The sequence below is a fragment of the Corticium candelabrum genome, chromosome 9 (genome assembly GCF_963422355.1).
Source record: "Corticium candelabrum chromosome 9, ooCorCand1.1, whole genome shotgun sequence".
Lineage (NCBI taxonomy): Eukaryota > Metazoa > Porifera > Homoscleromorpha > Homosclerophorida > Plakinidae > Corticium > Corticium candelabrum.
The window spans coordinates 4134671-4151925 of NC_085093.1; the positions used below are offsets into that span (position 1 = coordinate 4134671).

The 17255-nt window shown below is 42.6% G+C and overlaps 4 protein-coding genes across 4 annotated transcripts; 1 reads left to right on the forward strand and 3 right to left on the reverse strand.

Moving 5' to 3' along the window:
• Nucleotides 1-128: 128 nt before the first annotated feature.
• On the forward strand, nt 129-4542 carry LOC134184428 (alpha-L-fucosidase-like). The gene is made up of 17 exons (XM_062652113.1): nt 129-229; nt 306-331; nt 414-559; nt 1532-1582; nt 1646-1721; nt 1784-1831; nt 1899-2003; nt 2250-2298; nt 2415-2485; nt 2551-2611; nt 2683-2830; nt 2894-2977; nt 3037-3176; nt 3236-3375; nt 3459-3637; nt 4021-4143; nt 4223-4542. The coding sequence occupies exons 1-17, from the start codon at nt 158-160 to the stop codon at nt 4324-4326; spliced, it is 1623 nt and encodes a 540-aa protein (XP_062508097.1). The 5' UTR covers nt 129-157; the 3' UTR covers nt 4327-4542.
• A 422-nt stretch (nt 4543-4964) lies between these two features.
• LOC134184257 (synaptophysin-like protein 1) lies at nt 4965-12847 on the reverse strand. The gene is made up of 4 exons (XM_062651900.1): nt 12742-12847; nt 12361-12666; nt 12091-12297; nt 4965-5309 (listed from the first exon to the last, which is right to left on the reverse strand). The coding sequence occupies exons 1-4, from the start codon at nt 12802-12804 to the stop codon at nt 5091-5093; spliced, it is 795 nt and encodes a 264-aa protein (XP_062507884.1). The 5' UTR covers nt 12805-12847; the 3' UTR covers nt 4965-5090.
• Nucleotides 7600-8357, reverse strand: LOC134184258 (uncharacterized protein K02A2.6-like). Its single transcript, XM_062651901.1, has one exon. It carries the CDS (start codon nt 8212-8214, stop codon nt 7762-7764), a length of 453 nt encoding a protein of 150 aa, XP_062507885.1. The 5' UTR covers nt 8215-8357; the 3' UTR covers nt 7600-7761.
• Nucleotides 12848-15196: 2349 nt separating the features above from the next.
• On the reverse strand, nt 15197-17160 carry LOC134184875 (uncharacterized). Its single transcript, XM_062652639.1, has one exon. The coding sequence runs from the start codon at nt 17143-17145 to the stop codon at nt 15493-15495; it is 1653 nt and encodes a 550-aa protein (XP_062508623.1). The 5' UTR covers nt 17146-17160; the 3' UTR covers nt 15197-15492.
• Between the last annotated feature and the right edge of the window lie 95 nt (nt 17161-17255).

The following is a 17255-nucleotide window of genomic DNA, read 5'->3' on the forward strand; positions in this document are numbered from 1 at the left end:
TTCAGTCAGCAGTCGGCTAAGTGGTTGACAGCTGGGTTTTGGTAACCAAGCATAAAATATTTTACGAGCTGTATAATTTTCTTGAGACTTCGCATATTCCTGATTTGGTCCAGACCTCTCGCTCTGTGGAGATCACGTGCACTGGGAGGAACTCACGATGGCGCTGCGTCTTCCTCTTCTGTTGCTGAGTACCTTCGCATTTTCTCTTTCTCAGTACACTCCAGACTGGGTACGTACTTAAATACAAGCCTGGAGTTTTCTTTCTAAATTAAACATTAACTTCTACGCTTTCTATCAAACATCAGGACTCTCTGGACAAAAGACCTATACCGTGAGCTACTTTTATGTCTTGGTTTGCTGTGTTTTCTATCTACGGTTTTGTGCTGTTCTTTAATTAATTAATATGTGACTAGAGAATGGTTTGATGAAGTGAAATTTGGTCTGATGATATCATACGGGATCTATTCTGTGCCAGCCTGGGCTCCTGTGGGAACGTACGAAGAATGGTATTGGCACGCGCTCAATAGTAAAGGCAGTCCGACTCAGCAATGGCATTACAGTAATTAATCGATTACTACTACTAATATGAATGCATGTAAATGTTTAGCTTTTAATTAATTAATTAAGTTTATGTAGGCAAATTTTATAACTACGTTTAATATCAAATACTAATTATTACAACAAAACAATAATGACAACAGAGTGGAATATAAGGCAAAATATTTGGTTGGACACATCGTGCTCTACCAAAAGAGGTTGACCTGACATTTACATTTTTGGCATTCATTCTTATTTGATTTCACAAATTTCTTGTAATTATCGACGTCAAGTTTAGTTCAATTTCTGTATTTGTTGCATCATATTCACTACTGTATTTATTTGCTATCAAAATATACACATAAAATTGTGCTTGTTTGCTGTTGTTTTGTTGCATTGATATTGATCATGATGACTAGGGCAAAAGATCAGAGACTGCTAGTAGACTCCTTCTCGGCCTACTTGAACTGTTCATTAATTATTGTTAATGCAAAATTACAATACTGTGATAGACTGACAGACTAAGACACCTGTTAGATATTAGACAGATGTTGAATACATGAATGGTGCTATTTAGGACAAAACAGATTGAATAAGTTTTTTTAACGCCAACATGCTCATGATTAGCTATTACACCTTGATCAGTTATGTAGCATGTCTGACCGAAGCAAAATTGTGGTCAGTCATGAACACCAGGTGGTCGGTCAATGACCAATGACCAACCATATTTTCCATTCTGAAAAGATAATTGCAATAATCGACTTACCCCAGTAGTGCAATTTAAATGTGTGCACTCTAAACTACTAAAACAATTTCTAATCTACTGCAACAATTTGTTTGTTTTTGCTTGCTTCTTGTTGGTTGTCTGTGTGTTGAAATACCTAGAGTTGAAATAAATGTTATAATGTATAAATGTTATAACAATTTATTTGCGATAGTTAAAGCATTGCTTGCTACATGCAAGTCGTTTTTTTATGCATGTCTTTCTGCATAGAAACGTATGGAGAGAATTTCAAGTACGAGGATTTTTTACCGATGCTTACAGGTTGATTCAAACACAACCATATTTCTTTATCAATTACGTCTTGATATATTTCACTGTCTGTAGGAGAACTATTTGATGCCGACGAATGGGCAGATATCTTTTACAAAGCTGGTCTCAAGTATTTTGTACCTCTCTCTAAGTAAGCATACAGGCAACAGTAAATCGTCATTATCAAGTTTGCTTCAAGTTTGGATTTTGTAGACATCATGATGGGTACACACTTTGGCCAAGTAAGACAAGTTGGGGCTGGTTAGAAACACGATATCAATTGAGTCGCTTGTAATGCATTCTCTAATTGCTGGTTGTTCTATAACAGGAACACAGTAGACACTGGTCCTCACCGAGATATTATCGGAGAGTTGACTACTGCCTTGAGAGCAAAGGGACTTCACGCTGGAGTGTACTTTAGCCTTTATGATTGGTGTGTGTACGTAACTGTTTAGTTGCATATCTGTATACACTAGCTGTTAATTAACTAAAACTTTTATACATTGCATTGTGTGATATATATGCTACAGTTATGAATGACACTCTGATTTAGTAATTAAATATTTAGTTTTACGACATGATGAATGCATATTGTCTTGTATTGAGAAATTATTTAGTACCATGCAGGCTATTTGTGGATTTGTTTCTGTGTATATTTATATTAAATTTACTTTTGTAGGTACCATCCTCTTTATGTTGGCTCACAACCAGAGCTCTATGTCACAGAGGTAAATTTTGATCACTCTTTATATTTGCCGTATTAATGTCATTTTATAAGCATTGGCAATAACTTTGTGCTTTTAATGAATTAATTGATAAACTTAGTCTGTTTGGGATCATATAGGTTATGACACCACAGTTGATGGAACTAATTCACAACTATGAACCTGACATATTGTGGACAGATGGAGATTGGTATTTTTGATAAATTGAACTATTATACGTAAGCCATTATACTGTAGCATTGTTATAATAAATAAGGAAAAACCGCCCTCCTTTTGGAATTCAACTTACTTTCTTGCTTGGCTCTACAATGAATCAGTAAATTCATACTTGATCATTACATTGCCTGTACACCACATTTGTATTGAAATCTTGTTGTTTAATTCTAGCCTGTTAAAGAGAAGATTGTAGTGAATGATCGTTGGGGATCGGGCAGCCGAGGAAAACATGGCGGCTTTTACACTGAGGAATACAGTTCACACACAGTTGCTGATCACAAGTGGGAAGAAGACAGTGGCATTGATATCCACAGTTATGGTAGTTATAGTCAAAAATACATAATTTTGTAAATGTGTAATGTTTGCTGCTGATATGCATCAGGGTACAATCGGAATACTCCACCAGATAAATACTATACTGCTTCATATTTGATTGATCTTCTCACAAAGACGGTTGCTTATGGAGGTTTGTTTGAAAAGCACACACCAGAAATGACGATATCATAATGAGTCTTTGTCATACAGGCAATTTGTGTCTGAATGTCGGCATCAGTTATGATGGTAAAATACCAAACATCATGGCAGAACGTTTGCTGCAGATAGGAGCTTGGTTAGATGTCAATGGTGAAGGCATTTACAATACCACCAAGTGGAAAGTACCAGATGTAAGACAACTTTTTTTTAGAAATTGCTAATTGTAGTAGGTTCTTCTGATTTGCTACAGGAACAAGTGCCTGTCAATTTGAGTCATATGGTTGTATTCAATAATACCAACAACGTAGATGGCCAGGTGACTCCTGACAGCAATACATCAAATATCAAATATTTGGGTACATTTGAAACTGCTAATGAGTGTTTAAAAAGGTGCTTTTAATATTGTTGCGTTATACTTCATGTGCATGTAAAAAGTTAACTTGCTTAATGAGATGGTCTTGTGCATGTTCTAGTTGTGAGAATAATTCCTGGTGTAAGTCATTCACGTGGGTTCAGAGTACTGATGATGCTTATAAACATCAGTGCTTTGGTCGAACTGACCTCTACTGGCATCCAGATTCAGAAGAAGGCCACGTGAGTGGACGCAGAGATTCGATCACAATTCGCTACACTGCCAGCAAACTCCAGAGCAGTACGTGTTGCTATAGTAGTCCACTAGTTACTATGCATAGATATTTATATTGCACTTTTGCATAAATATTGTAATGACTTAATTAAAGAAATACAGTAGAGTTGAATAACTTTTTTTCTTTTTCTCATTCTTTCTTTCTCTGTATACTCACCCAAGGGTTCTGTATCTCCTGAGATATGAACACACACACACACACACACACACACACACACACACACACACACACACACACACACACACACACACACACGCACGCACGCACGCACGCACGCACGCACACACACTGCAATTTATTGCACATTTTATGTTTTCTTATTGTTGTAGTCAATTCACATCCAAGTGAAATTGTTTACCTGGTATATGATTTCTACTTTTAAACACAGAGACTGTCTATGCAATCATCACCGACTGGCCCACAGGCAATTCACTAAATCTCACCAGCCCGATTCCCAGCCAATCCACAGCAGTCTCCATTCTTGGTTATGAAGGATCATTGAAGTGGACTGGTAAGGAACAGTTTATGATGACTTTATCTTTAACAGTTTGAGCATTAGCAATGACGTTTGTACAATTTCTGTGCAACAGGCACACCAGGCAAGGCGGGAATGAGCATTATGTGGCCTATTCTGACAGTCAGCGAACTGCCATCGATGTATCAGTGGACTATCAAACTCATGAATGTTTCCTAGACTTTACTGTTACAGCACCGATGGTATGTATGTACGTGTCGTTTGCTCTAAATTGTTGCTGCGATGGAAAGTTTTTCTTAGTGATTATTATTATACGCAAGGTTTTGTATGCATCTACCAATTTGTATTGCATGGATACCTAGAGATGCGAGGTAACGCAAAATTCTAATGCATTTGCAATTTCTAGCTTAGAAAAAATATATTAATTAATTAATACTTTCTATTGATTTTAGAATGGTGAGCCAAAATTAAGGCTATACTGTTTTAATGAAGAAGGACTGAAGTGTTAGACCCTCAGCTGCTAGTCAGTTGTTCTGTTAATTTCTCATTAATTTTACACCAGTTAGACTGCATTTGTTTTCTCACTAAACGTTTACTGTCACTCATTAGAGCGAGTAGCTAGTCTACAGCTGTTGACATAGCCACACTGGAGTATACTGGTGTCAATACCATTCGTGCGTCATTGCAACACTTAGATAATTGGCGGCATCCTTACCAATGAACGCATGCGCAGAAGGCGTGGCGAGTCACGGAGTCGCTGGTTTACAGCGGCATTACTATAATCCTAGCACATGCCCAATAATCCATAAGGTATATTGCTTGCGTTAATTACGGAATAAGCAGTCTGCTGTCGAGCTCACAGGTTATGCAAACTGCATGGACAGACCGTTTCATTTGATTTATTCGCAATAACACTGACATTTGCAAAACGAGAAGTTTGAAACGAAATAGTTCAGATTGATTAACGCGGAATGTGGTTGAATTCAAACTGTGTCAATGCCATACCGCTGTTGGCTTCCCCGCCCTGTCATCGCTCCTGTCATCCGGAATGCGCCTGTGTCGGTAGTTACTGTTCTTCCACCTGCAACTTCTCTGCCTCCTCTGCCAGAGCTTCCTAGTATCTCGTACTTGTGGAGATACGTGTTCTTGTAGACAAACCACACGTTCACAAGCCACGCCACAGCAGCCAAGTATCCAAACACCTAAACAGAAGACAATTGCTTAGACGTATACGTACGCGTAGGATTCGGGAAGCACAAGTTTGTGCATGTACGAGGACGCTGTACTGAACAAACTACGGGCCGAAAGTCCTAGTAGTCATACATGTAACACAGCCACGCGAACAGAAAACTACCGTATTTCTGCGAATAGTGCCCCATTGGGGTATTATTACCCGAGGCCCGGATATCCGGGCTAAGGGTATTGTCGTGGGCCGACGTGCGACCGACAGTATTTATACTCGAGTAGCGCAGATGCAAATGAAGCTATTACGAGCAATAGACGAGAAGTGATGTCATTACCGACCAATAGACGAGAAGTGGTGTCATACCGACGAATAGAAGAATGTGATGTCATCATAAGGCTCCACCTCTCGTTTGGCAGCTGTGCTACATCGGGCGTCCGTCAGTCCTGTACATGGTGTTTATTCCTTTGCTTTACGTGTTTAACACATAGAAACAACGCATATAGAATCTACATTTGCACGTGTATATTTGCCCACCAACAAGCAGGCGTCTAGAGAGCGAAGATGTAGCCGTACCTGACTTGTAACAATTTGCTTGTTCCACAGTGTTTCTGCATAGTGGTTCTGCAGTCTGCCAGCTTGAATTTTCGGTGTGCGTGGCTGAGCGGCCGAGGTGTTGTTGCAAAAATTACTAGTGTCGCATTCAACAGAAATTTGGCTCTCCGTGGGAATTTGCTAAGGGGAACATGCATTGTCCATGACAGCGTCTGTTTGTCGGACGAAGCGACTGACCTGTAAGCACGCTAGTGCATCTCTATTCATTTTTGTTGCGGTATCCAGAGCGAACAGAGACGCATAATCTACTTTTGCACGTATATGTTTTCCCACATTAGTGTTTAGTTTGGCTCTGCTGTCACCTCATTACGACAACCTGTGCCTAGTTAGCTGTGGTCTTAAATGATTGCGGTTAGACGGATAGCTGTGTAAATACGGTAGGCGTAACCACCACGTGAGGTGATTTTCAATGGTGTCAAATTCATGAGCGTTCGTACCTCTTGATCCTAAGCTGCCTTACATACACTTTACACTTGTCTCTAAAGAACTTTAGACAATGAATAGAGAGAAGCACTATACAATGCTAAACCCTCGGCTGGAGTACATGCACACCACATGCTAAGACATTCATTGTCTAATTAGCTAAAGTTCTGGGACATTATTTGCAAGCACAGAGACTGTCGCATTGTTCTAAAGTCTCAACAAGCTATACTGGTATGTATCCTGGCTACTTTCGCTTTCACTTGAGTCGTCTGTTGCATACTTTGAATCTTCATCGTCAGTCAGAGGTTCTATCATGGGTGTGCATTTCATCTCAGACGCACACATCGGTAGAGACACGTATGCGTACAGTGGAGCACTAGTCGAGCACGGGGTATCATTATTTCGTTATAGAGTCACGATGGGGGCCATTATTTGAGCATGGGGCACAATTTGCGGAAATAAAGTATCAATATTAATTAAAGGTGCAGGTTCACGCTCGGACATGCGCACAGCATCCCTTTGAAAAGGGTGCATTTTTCAAACACTCAGTAACCGCGAGGACTTAGACGCTCTAATTTGCACTGAAGGCAAAGCTGGCGGAAGTCTCTCTATGGCCTGAATTGGAATGATCAAGACGTTGCAGTATGAGGCTGCGCTAGACCGTGACTCTGGTAGCTAAATTCTAGGCTTTTTAGATGTAGTTTGTTGTATCTCTGAGAAGATTTCCAAACTAAGACGTATATTGCAGTAACACGCAAGACTAGAATTGATAGCTGAAGTAGCAAGTATTGTGCTTACACGTACACTGTTAGATCAAGGTGAGACTGATCAAGGTGAGACTCGGACTTATATAGCGTCAAATTAAGTTCTAGAATGTTCTATACCTAACCACAGTAGGACGTGAGTTAATCTACATGACATGAAACCTTAGGTGAGTCATCCAGAGTTCACGATGATGTCGTCAACCGCAATTACTCTGATTTTCTCAGTCATATATTACACCTCCCCACCAGCTCTGAAGTCTCCAGAAGACGGACAGAGGTAAACGTCAGCAATCTCAAATTGCTTTTCCTTTCCTAATCTTGGTAGATCGTCGCGGGTTGTCAGGACCATAGTGCGGTGGTAAGTTCTGGTGAACCGGCTGATCTGATGTCTTCGTCTGTTCGACATCTGTACTTGACTGCGGCGATGTTTGTGAGGGAGAACGTAGGTAGTCACGTAGATCCATGCCTGGATCATTATCTTCGTTTACTCCATATTGTGGTCGGAGTTGTTCTAAGTGACGCCGCCAGATAGGTTCACGCGGATGTACCCTTACATTCATGCTCCGGGAACCCTGTACTTTGATTACGGTTGCTGGAACTCATCTAGGGTCACTGGTGCGTCTTGGCCAACAGTAGAGTGCATAACATGGTGTTCCTACTTGGTAGTGCCTATGGACGTTGTACCGTGCGTTGAAACTCTTTGGCCTTTGACTTCGTGGCTTCTCGAGCTTGGCGTTCTTGAGCTTCATGTGCCGGGGACGGCAATAGTGTATCAATCTTGGTTCGTATCTGCCGATTGTTGAGTAATTCGCTGGGCGAATATCGATTAGCTAATGGCGAACGTCTGTATTGCATAATAAATTCCTGAAGAGGTTCCTTAGGAGATTTCTTGGACTTTTTCAAGAAACGCTTGAATGTTTGGACAAGTCTCTCAGCGGCACTGTTGGTGGCTGGATGATAAGGTGCTCCCGTCAGATGCACCATTACTCTTTCATGGCACCAGGTTTTGAACTCCTGTGAGGAAAAGGTGGTAGCGTTGTCCGAAACTATGACGTGCGGGTAGCCAAAGTGTGAGAAATCTTCCTCTAGCAACTGGGTAGTTGTCAATGGTTCCATGACCATTGCTAGATCTGGTGGGAACTTGCCATAAACTGAATTGATCCTAGAAATGATCTAAGAGTCGGAACGTCTTTTGGCGGTTCTATTTTCATTACCGCGTCCACCTTTGGTCCCTTGGCTAATCCGTCCCGTGACAGGGTGTATGTTAGCAGACCCGGATCCAGGAATTTTTGAAAGAGGGGGTTGGCCTGGTAGCAGTTATTTATAGCATTACTAATTTTCCCCTTTCTAATGAAATATGAAATTATTGAACCACGCCTATTGGAAGAGGGGGTTGCAACCCCCTGAACCCCCATCTGGATCCGGGCCTGCCTAGATATGTGACTTGCGGCTGGGCGAAGGCGAATTTGTTAAATCGACATTGGAGGCCGTTGCTGTCCAGTCTCTTCAGTAATTCTCGAAGACTGCGCAGATGATCTTCGGCGTCTTTGCCGCTCACGATTATATCGTCGAGGTAGACAGCTCCTCCGGGGAGATCGCTGGTTAGTTGTTCCATGATCTCTTATAAGTATCCTGGCGCTGATCTGATACCGTACGGAAGGCGAGTTTCTAAGAGTACTCCCTTGTGTGTACTGATTGCGAGTCGCTTCTGACTTTCTAGTGCAAGTTCAATCTGGTTATACGCATCCGCTAGGTCAATGTTTGAAAAATAGTAGCCGCCTCCTAGCTTGTGCATAAGATCTTCCGGAAGTGGTAAGGGTTGGCGATGTGTCTCCAACTGTGAGTTCACCGTTACTGCATAATCTCCACATACCCGTATACTTCCATTTGGGTGACTACGTGAAAGTGGCTTTCGGACTGGAACGACTGGAGTTCCGTAATCGTTGAATCGTTGAATCGTTGAAAGGCCCCGATCAATGCCTTTGTCGTATGCTCGAGATAGGTCGTCCTGAATTGCAAATGGCACAGTACGAGCTTTGTGAAAGACCGGTGTGACGTCCGGTTTGAACTTTATCTCCAACTGAAAGTTCTTCAAAATCCTAGTTCATCCTTCCATAAGTCAGGAAACTCCCGTGTGAGTTGTTCACAGGCTGCTTGGAGAGACTTGTGAGTTGAGATCACATGTACCGGTGCGTTACTTGTGGACTTGCGAAGAAGGCGGTCGAGTTGGATGCCGCTTTCCAAAACTGTGTCTAATGCGATAAGATTTAGGTTTAGTTTCGTAACTGTAAACACCAGTTGCTTGTGAACTGTCTCGTCTCCGGTCTGTAGCAATGAGTCCACGCATGCAGTACCGAGAATAGGTATGGAGTGAGACCCGATGCTGAACGATATTCTGCAGTGGTCGGCTGGAGTGGTGCTTGCCGATTGATTTCCATCTTGCCAGTGAGAAGAAATTGGTTCTGGCGCCCGTGTTGATCAAAAACAGGTGCCGTTTCCCCTGTTGAGTGATCGGGGTATGTATTTGTGGTGTATCGTTCTCATTTATGGTAGAGACTGTGGTAATACACCTGACCTTCCTAGCTTGTTTGCTGTGGTAGGCGGCTTCAATGTGGCCCTTCTTCTTGCAGTAATGTCATTCTGCTTCCTGGAAACGGCATTTGCCTCTGGGATGACCCTTTTCCCGCAGCTTCCACATGGTTTGTGGTCAGTTGGTGGGGAAGACTGGAGCTTCTGTTGCGGTTTCTGTGGAGAATTTCGCGGTTTGGTGATCTTGTTGATTTCCTCCGGTTTAGCGTAGATTTGGGCCTTAGCTGTTTTGGCTGCTTCCTCCACTTCTGTCGCGATCTGGACAACGTTCTGAAACGTAAGTTCATCTTCTTTGGTTTTGAATGCAGCTTTGAGCACAGCCTCGTTGTTACTGGCACACAGAAAACAAGTGCGCATGGCTTCGTCCAGGGGATCCATAATGGTGTGAAATCACACGTGGTAGCCATCTGTCGTACTCTTGCAGCGAGTTCGTGAGGCGTTTCACCTGGCTTACGCTTAATTTTGCTCCAGAATCGGAACCGTTCTCTGACTATGAAGCGCTTGAGATCATAGTGTTGTGACATGAAGTCATGGATAGACTGCAAAGAAAGTTTATTTGCTGTCGTAGGTTTCGGCAGTTGTGACGCAAAATTGTCGATGATCTTGTATATCTAAGTCACTCGTTTGATTGGTTAAGAAGACAAGAACTAGTTTGTCTTCAGGAATGGAATTAGCTTCCGTAAATGTTTGGAACCTTGACCTGTAGTCCTTCCACAGCTCTGACGTTGAGTCAAAGGACTGGAATTTCAGGTTGGACCAATGTAAAGCGGAATGGTTGGCCTTAAGCTGACTTCCTGAGAAGATCCAGCTGGTGCATGTGCAACTCTCGCTGTTGCTCCATCTCCTCCTTATGTTGATGCTGTGTCACACGAATCCGTTCCTGCAGGACTGAAATGATCTGGGTTAGTTCTTCAGACATCATAACCGTGTATCCTCGCCAGAAAAGCCTTGTTGTATCTCTGAGAAGATTTCCAAACTAAGACGTATAGTGCAGTAACACGCAAGACTAGCTAGAATTGATAGCTGAAGTAGCAAGTATTGTGCTTAGATAGTTCTTGTGATGTTTCTTCTAAAACCTCAAACTCAGGTTGCTACACTGCAGTTTCGTCAAAATTCGACAAGCACTCTCGTACTTCGAACCAGATCGGAGTCCTTATGTTCTGCACGTGACCAGAACGCACACGTCACGTTCACGTATGTGGCATCTGCCGTAGTCACGTCTTTCTCTCTCAGAGTAACCAAGCGCATTCAGTTCACAGTGAGCACCAAAAATTTGTTTAAAGCTTACATTGCTGCCGTGCCCGTCAATCGACTCCTAAATAGCCAGTTTTGCAGTAGTATCGTATAAAGTCCATTCTAACAATAGGTGCAGTGTGGGAAAATTAGCAGATCTTGGTATCCTGGGCACTTACAAACATGAAATTGATACCTCCCGAACGCACGTGAGGAGGTGGAGACACTGGGGCATTCTAACAGGCAGAATGAATGCTCAAATACGTTGGAACGAGCAGCTTCCGGAATATTATTACCTAGGTAGACTCCACCCCAGTCTGACATGGCCCATCCTATTCTAACTAACGAGTAGATGTAATAAACTTAATTGCATTCCTTAGAATACATCAGACAGCCAATTAGTTCTCCAGAGTCACAAGTGAACTCAATTCAGAGCTCTAGGAGACACCTGCACCTACTTTTGTCAGTAGCATTTCTGCAGCCATTCTAGAATTCCATTGTGTTTAGCAGACGTCATTGAAGTAGTTACGCTAATTCAATTTCCTATTTTCTCCACTACAGCTCAGCTGCCAAAGTCCACAACCACAATTCCCACACTGCACCTACTGTTTGAATGGACTTTAGTGACCTTTGCGCATGCGCAACACACAAACTGCATTTGAAGGGCTTACTGGCGATAGAAACTGATTTTCTTGCCAGGACACTTGAACATTCACGCTACCTCACTTGAGATCAGCTCAAGTGCGCATGCCCAAGCGTGTCCCTGCACCTCCAGTCAGTAAACTTATTCTAGGGGACCAGCTATACCTCATGCAGTTACAACTTAGAGGTTCTCGTTTTCTCTGATGTAGTAAGATTAGCTTGTTTACTCAGGTTGTTGAAAAGTTAGCTAACTAGAGTAGGAGCTGAATGTTTGTGCCCTTATTCCCGTTCTTCCAATCCCTCCCGTGACCTCGTTCCACTGTCACCGTGCCACTGTCACCGTTCCCCCCGTGCCACTGTCACCGTGCCCCCGTGCCACTGTCACCGTGCCCCCGTGCCACTGTTACCGTGCCCCCGTGCCACTGTCACCGTGCCCCCCGTGCCACTGTCACCGTGCCCCCGTGCTCTCGTTTCCTACGCTTCTAGATTCTACGGTAGAAAGCGTGTGACGACAAGATATAGTTGCAGACATACCAATCCAACGATGAGAGGAGCGTAATTAGGATATTCTGTGGCGCACGGAACTTCCTCTCCCGAATTGGGCTTGCACAAGTTCGTCGCGTTGTAGAAAACGACATCCACCCAGTTCTCGACCTGATCCGTCATCCTTCCAAACTGAACCGACCAACCAATCATCACAATAGCCACGGCAAAACCCACGACGCAATTAGTAAAAACATCCTGCAATGCAACGCACGGTATAGCTAGACATGCAGGCACGTGACACATGCACGCAACCCTCACCCAAATTGCGATCTTTTGTGAGTCTTCCTGTGCGCTACAGTAGATACAGAAGAAAACGATGCCCACCGTCAGAGCCAGTGCGGTGACGAGAGCCATTGCAATGCCTCCGGTTCGTATGCTCCCGTCGATAGAGATAGTGAACTTGTTTAAATAGACCGGAATTTCCGTGTCGTTGAACGAACCGACGGGGCTGGCGAACGGAAAGCGAAGAGATGCGATGAATCGCTCGTTTGGGTTGTCTACATGGTACACGAGCAACTGGCTGCTGAAGGAACACGTAAGAGCGAGAGTCAAAATGGCCGCGATCTGTAAGAACCAAGAAATGATGGGCTAGGTCACGCCTAATGGGAGGGCTCTACGGAGTGTGTGCAAATGCCTTACTGTTTCGAAGAGCTTGAGGTAGCCTCGTGGTTGCTTCAACAGAGACAGGATTTTGCCAGCCATGAAACCGCACGTGATCGTTCTTCTAGCTAGAGAGATTGTTACATTACCCCGGATGTATTGACATCGATTGATAAATTCAATTTCAATTAAATACCGTTTTAGTTGTAACTAAGTAAACTACAATAAATTAGAGTGTGATGTAACAAACGTTTAATTGTAAAGTTGCCTTATACGGTTTCTAGGAGTAAGGTGTACATTACATTAGTCTAAAGTATAATTACTAATTAATATCAATTTTACAAAACAAAATATATATTATCGCATCGTCATGACATGCATGCAAATGTACACCAATGCACCACTACTGGATGTCTTCAACATGATTGTAGAATATTGCTAGGGCAGGATTTCTGTGAGAAACTTTGTCTCAATATCTAACCCTAACGACAATCAACAGAAACGGGAATGTTATGACATCACGACTTTATATTAAATTATAGTATTTTACTTGAAACGTATACAACACAGTGTAACGTTCTTACCTACACATTTGTATGGGAAGGCATATATATAGTTAATTATGGGAAGGCATAAGTATAGTTAATTATTAATTAATTAAGTTGCGTTGCCATAATTGGTCAAGCCTGAGTTGTGTAGCCATACATGGCCATACATAATTTGCGTTTTTCCGGTATTTGACTGAACCGGCGTTTGGTTTGAGTGAACTAGTTATTTGGGGTTGGATAGTAGTCAGTCGGTGAAGGGGAGAGTTTGAGTGTGGGTGATAATAGAAGTCGTCGTGTTTGGTGCACTCATTACGGTGTCGTCCAGCTCGTAACACACAGTACGTTAGCTATAGTCTTTGTCTGCGTATGTATTATCCGATCTCTATTAGTTATAAATTAGTGCAAAGTTGGCATCACCACCACCATCACTGAACACTGTTGACAGTGGCGTAGGAAGATGTTCACGAGCGAGGGTGCTGTACAGTACATTGAATGTCATCATGAGTAAACAAAAACTACCCCGCTTGTCAGACCGTAAACAGATTTGCAAAGTCGCTGGCACAGAAAATTAATTCCTACTCTGAGCGAGGGGGGATGAAGCTCCCCCAGTCCCCCGCTTCCTACGCCAGTGGTTGACGTTTCCGCTTTGAGACAAACGCCAACACGCTTAATTAACTAGTAGGTCTAGTTTTATTATGTCCAGGGACTGTCTCATGGTGCACCGGACATCTCGCAACCGCCAAAGAGCAAACTGAAATTCGTCACTAATCCACTCTCAATGCTGTCGCCAGTGCCCAACGAACAGCCTAACACAGAGCCATCTGACTAACCTTAAAGCAATTATAAGCCCCGCGGTTCCTCAGCTCTTAGTATGCTGCAGCTCTCCAAAGTCCACGTGACATTTTTACGGATGTGCTTGGCAATTTAATTAATTAATTTCCTTAAATCTTGCGAAAGTTGGGACACTACCCAAAGGTTTTTCTTGCTCCGTCTCTGAAATTTAGTATATGTACGTCGCACAGCAATTTCAAATGCATCAATTCAGGGATGTATAGCGTGGCATATGGGCTAGACCGGGCTCTAGCTCCATCATTTGTAGGCGTGGTCATAATAATTTGTGGACTGTAAATACGCGTGAAGACCAAAGCTGTATATGGTATATACACCACCCTTTTTTACTCTGGATCTGCCACTGATTCTACCGTATCAGTCAATTAGAAGCCAATAAAAGTAGACGTGTACATAAAGTGGGCGTGTACATAAAAGTGGGCGTGGTAAATAAAAGTAGGGTCTCTTGCAGCTTCGTAAAGTTTAGCCTCCCATTTCTAGAGGTTACGCTACGCTCTGGCCATAATGCTCTAGACTGCAGAGTTGTCGCTTTATATAGGCGTTCAAAACTGAGGATACTGTCTAGATAAAGCTCAAATTGTTGTGTGTGTGTGTGTGTGTGTGTGTGTGTGTGTGTGTGTGTGTGCGTGTGTGTGTGTGTGTGTGTGTGTGTGTGTGTGTGTGTGTGTGTGTGTGTGTGTGTGTGTGTGTGTGTGTGTGTGTGTGTGTGTAGTTGCAGGAGTCTAGTCTTCAACTGTTCAACCATGTGGCTTCACGGTTTTAATTAAGAACGTGATCTGGCCGTCCCAAACCAACAGTCCACACCAACTACTTTCTTTTATCATTCGTTTGCGGGACGTACACTGTAGTAGCTATATGTATACGTACAGTAACCAGTATACTATAGACGTATACAATGTGTACAGCATCCTTGCAATTGGCCTGCCGTACTAATCCAAAGTACCGGCCGGCTCTGCCGCGTATGACCATGAAAGTCTACAGTGGAAGGCTACACTTGAAGGTTAAGCATATTAGTACTGTTTGGACTATGGGAGTACATAAAGCTTTTTGTCTTGTAATATCTACGAAGTTTGATGATCAATAAATGTCGACACAGATTATGTTGATTATATACTGACAAGTACAACGCTGGAAATATTGTGATGTGCATGTTTCAAAGATATTGTTAGGAACTTTACGTCTTGTCGCTATTTTCAAGTCTGCAATAGCTAATATACTTGAAAATATGACTAGAAAATTGACTTAAATGAAAACATAAGCAATGCCACGTGCTAGCTGATTAGTAAGCATAATGCATGCATATATATAATCGTGCTCCTGAACTACTAGATTGCCATCGTTTCGATATGAAAATATTCCAAAGTTTGAGTCTGTGTGCCCATCAGTAGATTGGTCACGTGATGAGAGAGATCCAGAGAGCTTCGATGAACTGTTTGATAAACGAATAAAACTTGTTGTGACAGTCTTTTGTTTTCAAACAGATAAAACAAATGTAAAAGCAGTAGATTATGAGTAGGAACGGAGCAAAAATGCAGATCAAAACCAGAGGAGTGAGGATAGCAGCTATTACTGCAAGAATCAGACTCACGTATATTGAATAGAAAACTGTTTGAGGATTGGCACAGATTAGTGCGGCTGCCACAGCAATTCGCGCCACGTCGTTAGCTACCACTATGTTGTCAATGTTTTTAGAAGTTGGATTTGTTGAATTTCTAGTGTTCTCAGGTGGAGTTGCGCTTGTTGAAATCTTCTCGGTAGAGTTTGCACTAGATGTGGCATTCAAATTCGTTGACTCGGTGTCTGAATCAAAAATACTCAAAACTAAAGTAACATAATTGAAACGATTACTGAGTTCGCTGGCGTATGCGGCATATGCTATCATGGAAATCCAAGCTGCTCCAAAAATTACAGCCTTGATGTCTGCAAATGGAGCCTTGGTTTTTTTCCAACATCCTTTTTTGGCTATAAATTCTAATCGACGGTTTTTATAACTTTTGTTCTTTTGCCGTTTTATTTCGATGAACATTTCAACCATCCAGACTTTATTCATGAGAACATACATAATGATGCTGACTAGTGGGAGACAGAGGGCCGCTGCAATGAGAAATCGACTTTCAGGTGTCGTTGTGTAATCGTGTTCTTCTCTGTTGTCATAGAAGCAACGAAAGCCAACGACAGCTATCATGAAAAAATGCACGACGGCTAGGAAAGCAAACTGGACAATAAACCAAGGCACGAAGCCATTGCCACAGCAAAGAACGCAGCTGCCACGCGTTTGGGTAGATGGATATGCGTCACATAGAGCTTTCCATGTTCTGTAGAGAAGAATAATACGGCGGATTTGTTTGTCAATTAGGTCTAATGCGATACCGTAGATGAGCAGTATGGTATCCACATAGTCAGTTCCTCTTTTAAATTTGTACACCTCACCGTTGACAAAGCCGAACACGTCGCATATAATAGCAGGGTAGATTAGAACTTCTTCGAAGAGGTCCAGACAGACGTCCTTGAAGCGCTTACGAAACTCTTTTTCAGCTTCATCCGCCGTCGACACATTGATTTCTACTTTTCGTTGATTTGTAGTTGCCCCAGTAGTCGACTCTTGCTCTTCAATTTGCTTTTTAGTTTTGTTCTGTTTTCGGCGTTCGTCAATTTCTGTTAGCGTTTCCCATCCATCTTTGACTATCCCGATGAAGCCGACGACAAGACACGTGATGTTGTAGCTCAAGTCCTCGATGTCGAGCAGGAAAAGAACTAGCGGGTAGATAAACTGAAACAAAAAGAACAACAGCTTTGCGATCTTCATGACTAGTTCGTATCTATCAGAAAGTCTTGTCTTTAGCTCTTTGGCTGCTGCTTTCAACCCTTCCCACCATTGCTTCCAATCCTCAGGCTTCAGAAGAAGCCAGCGTGTCCAGAAAGCAAGGGCAAGGATATACGCACGCAGCCAGACGAGAAGTACGAACTTCTTTTGCTCTGGCGTCAATTCCTCCCAACGTATTACTTCCTCTTCGCCACGTTCTTCCCTCGTGGTTTCATTTTCCATTGCAAACGTTATCCGGGCAACTGGTTTGTATAACCAGGTGATATACATAAAATAGTACATACTTTATTGAAACTGCTATCAATTACAGCTAAGAAATGCAATTACAGTTT

Excerpts from the sequence above, each read along its gene's own strand:
- LOC134184428 (XM_062652113.1), top strand. The coding sequence starts at position 158 with ATGGCGCTGCGTCTTCCTCTTCTGTTGCTGAGTACCTTCGCATTTTCT. Across the intron at positions 2,486-2,550 it reads TTGTGGACAGATGGAGATTG|GGAAAAACCGCCCTCCTTTT; the intron begins GTATTTTTGATA and ends TATAATAAATAA. Across the intron at positions 4,144-4,222 it reads AGGATCATTGAAGTGGACTG|GCACACCAGGCAAGGCGGGA; the intron begins GTAAGGAACAGT and ends TCTGTGCAACAG.
- LOC134184258 (XM_062651901.1), bottom strand. The coding sequence starts at position 8,214 with ATGGTCATGGAACCATTGACAACTACCCAGTTGCTAGAGGAAGATTTC.
- LOC134184257 (XM_062651900.1), bottom strand. The coding sequence starts at position 12,804 with ATGGCTGGCAAAATCCTGTCTCTGTTGAAGCAACCACGAGGCTACCTC. Across the intron at positions 12,667-12,741 it reads ACCTCAAGCTCTTCGAAACA|ATCGCGGCCATTTTGACTCT; the intron begins GTAAGGCATTTG and ends TGGTTCTTACAG. Across the intron at positions 5,310-12,090 it reads CTCCTCTCATCGTTGGATTG|GTGTTTGGATACTTGGCTGC; the intron begins GTATGTCTGCAA and ends TCTTCTGTTTAG.
- LOC134184875 (XM_062652639.1), bottom strand. The coding sequence starts at position 17,145 with ATGGAAAATGAAACCACGAGGGAAGAACGTGGCGAAGAGGAAGTAATA.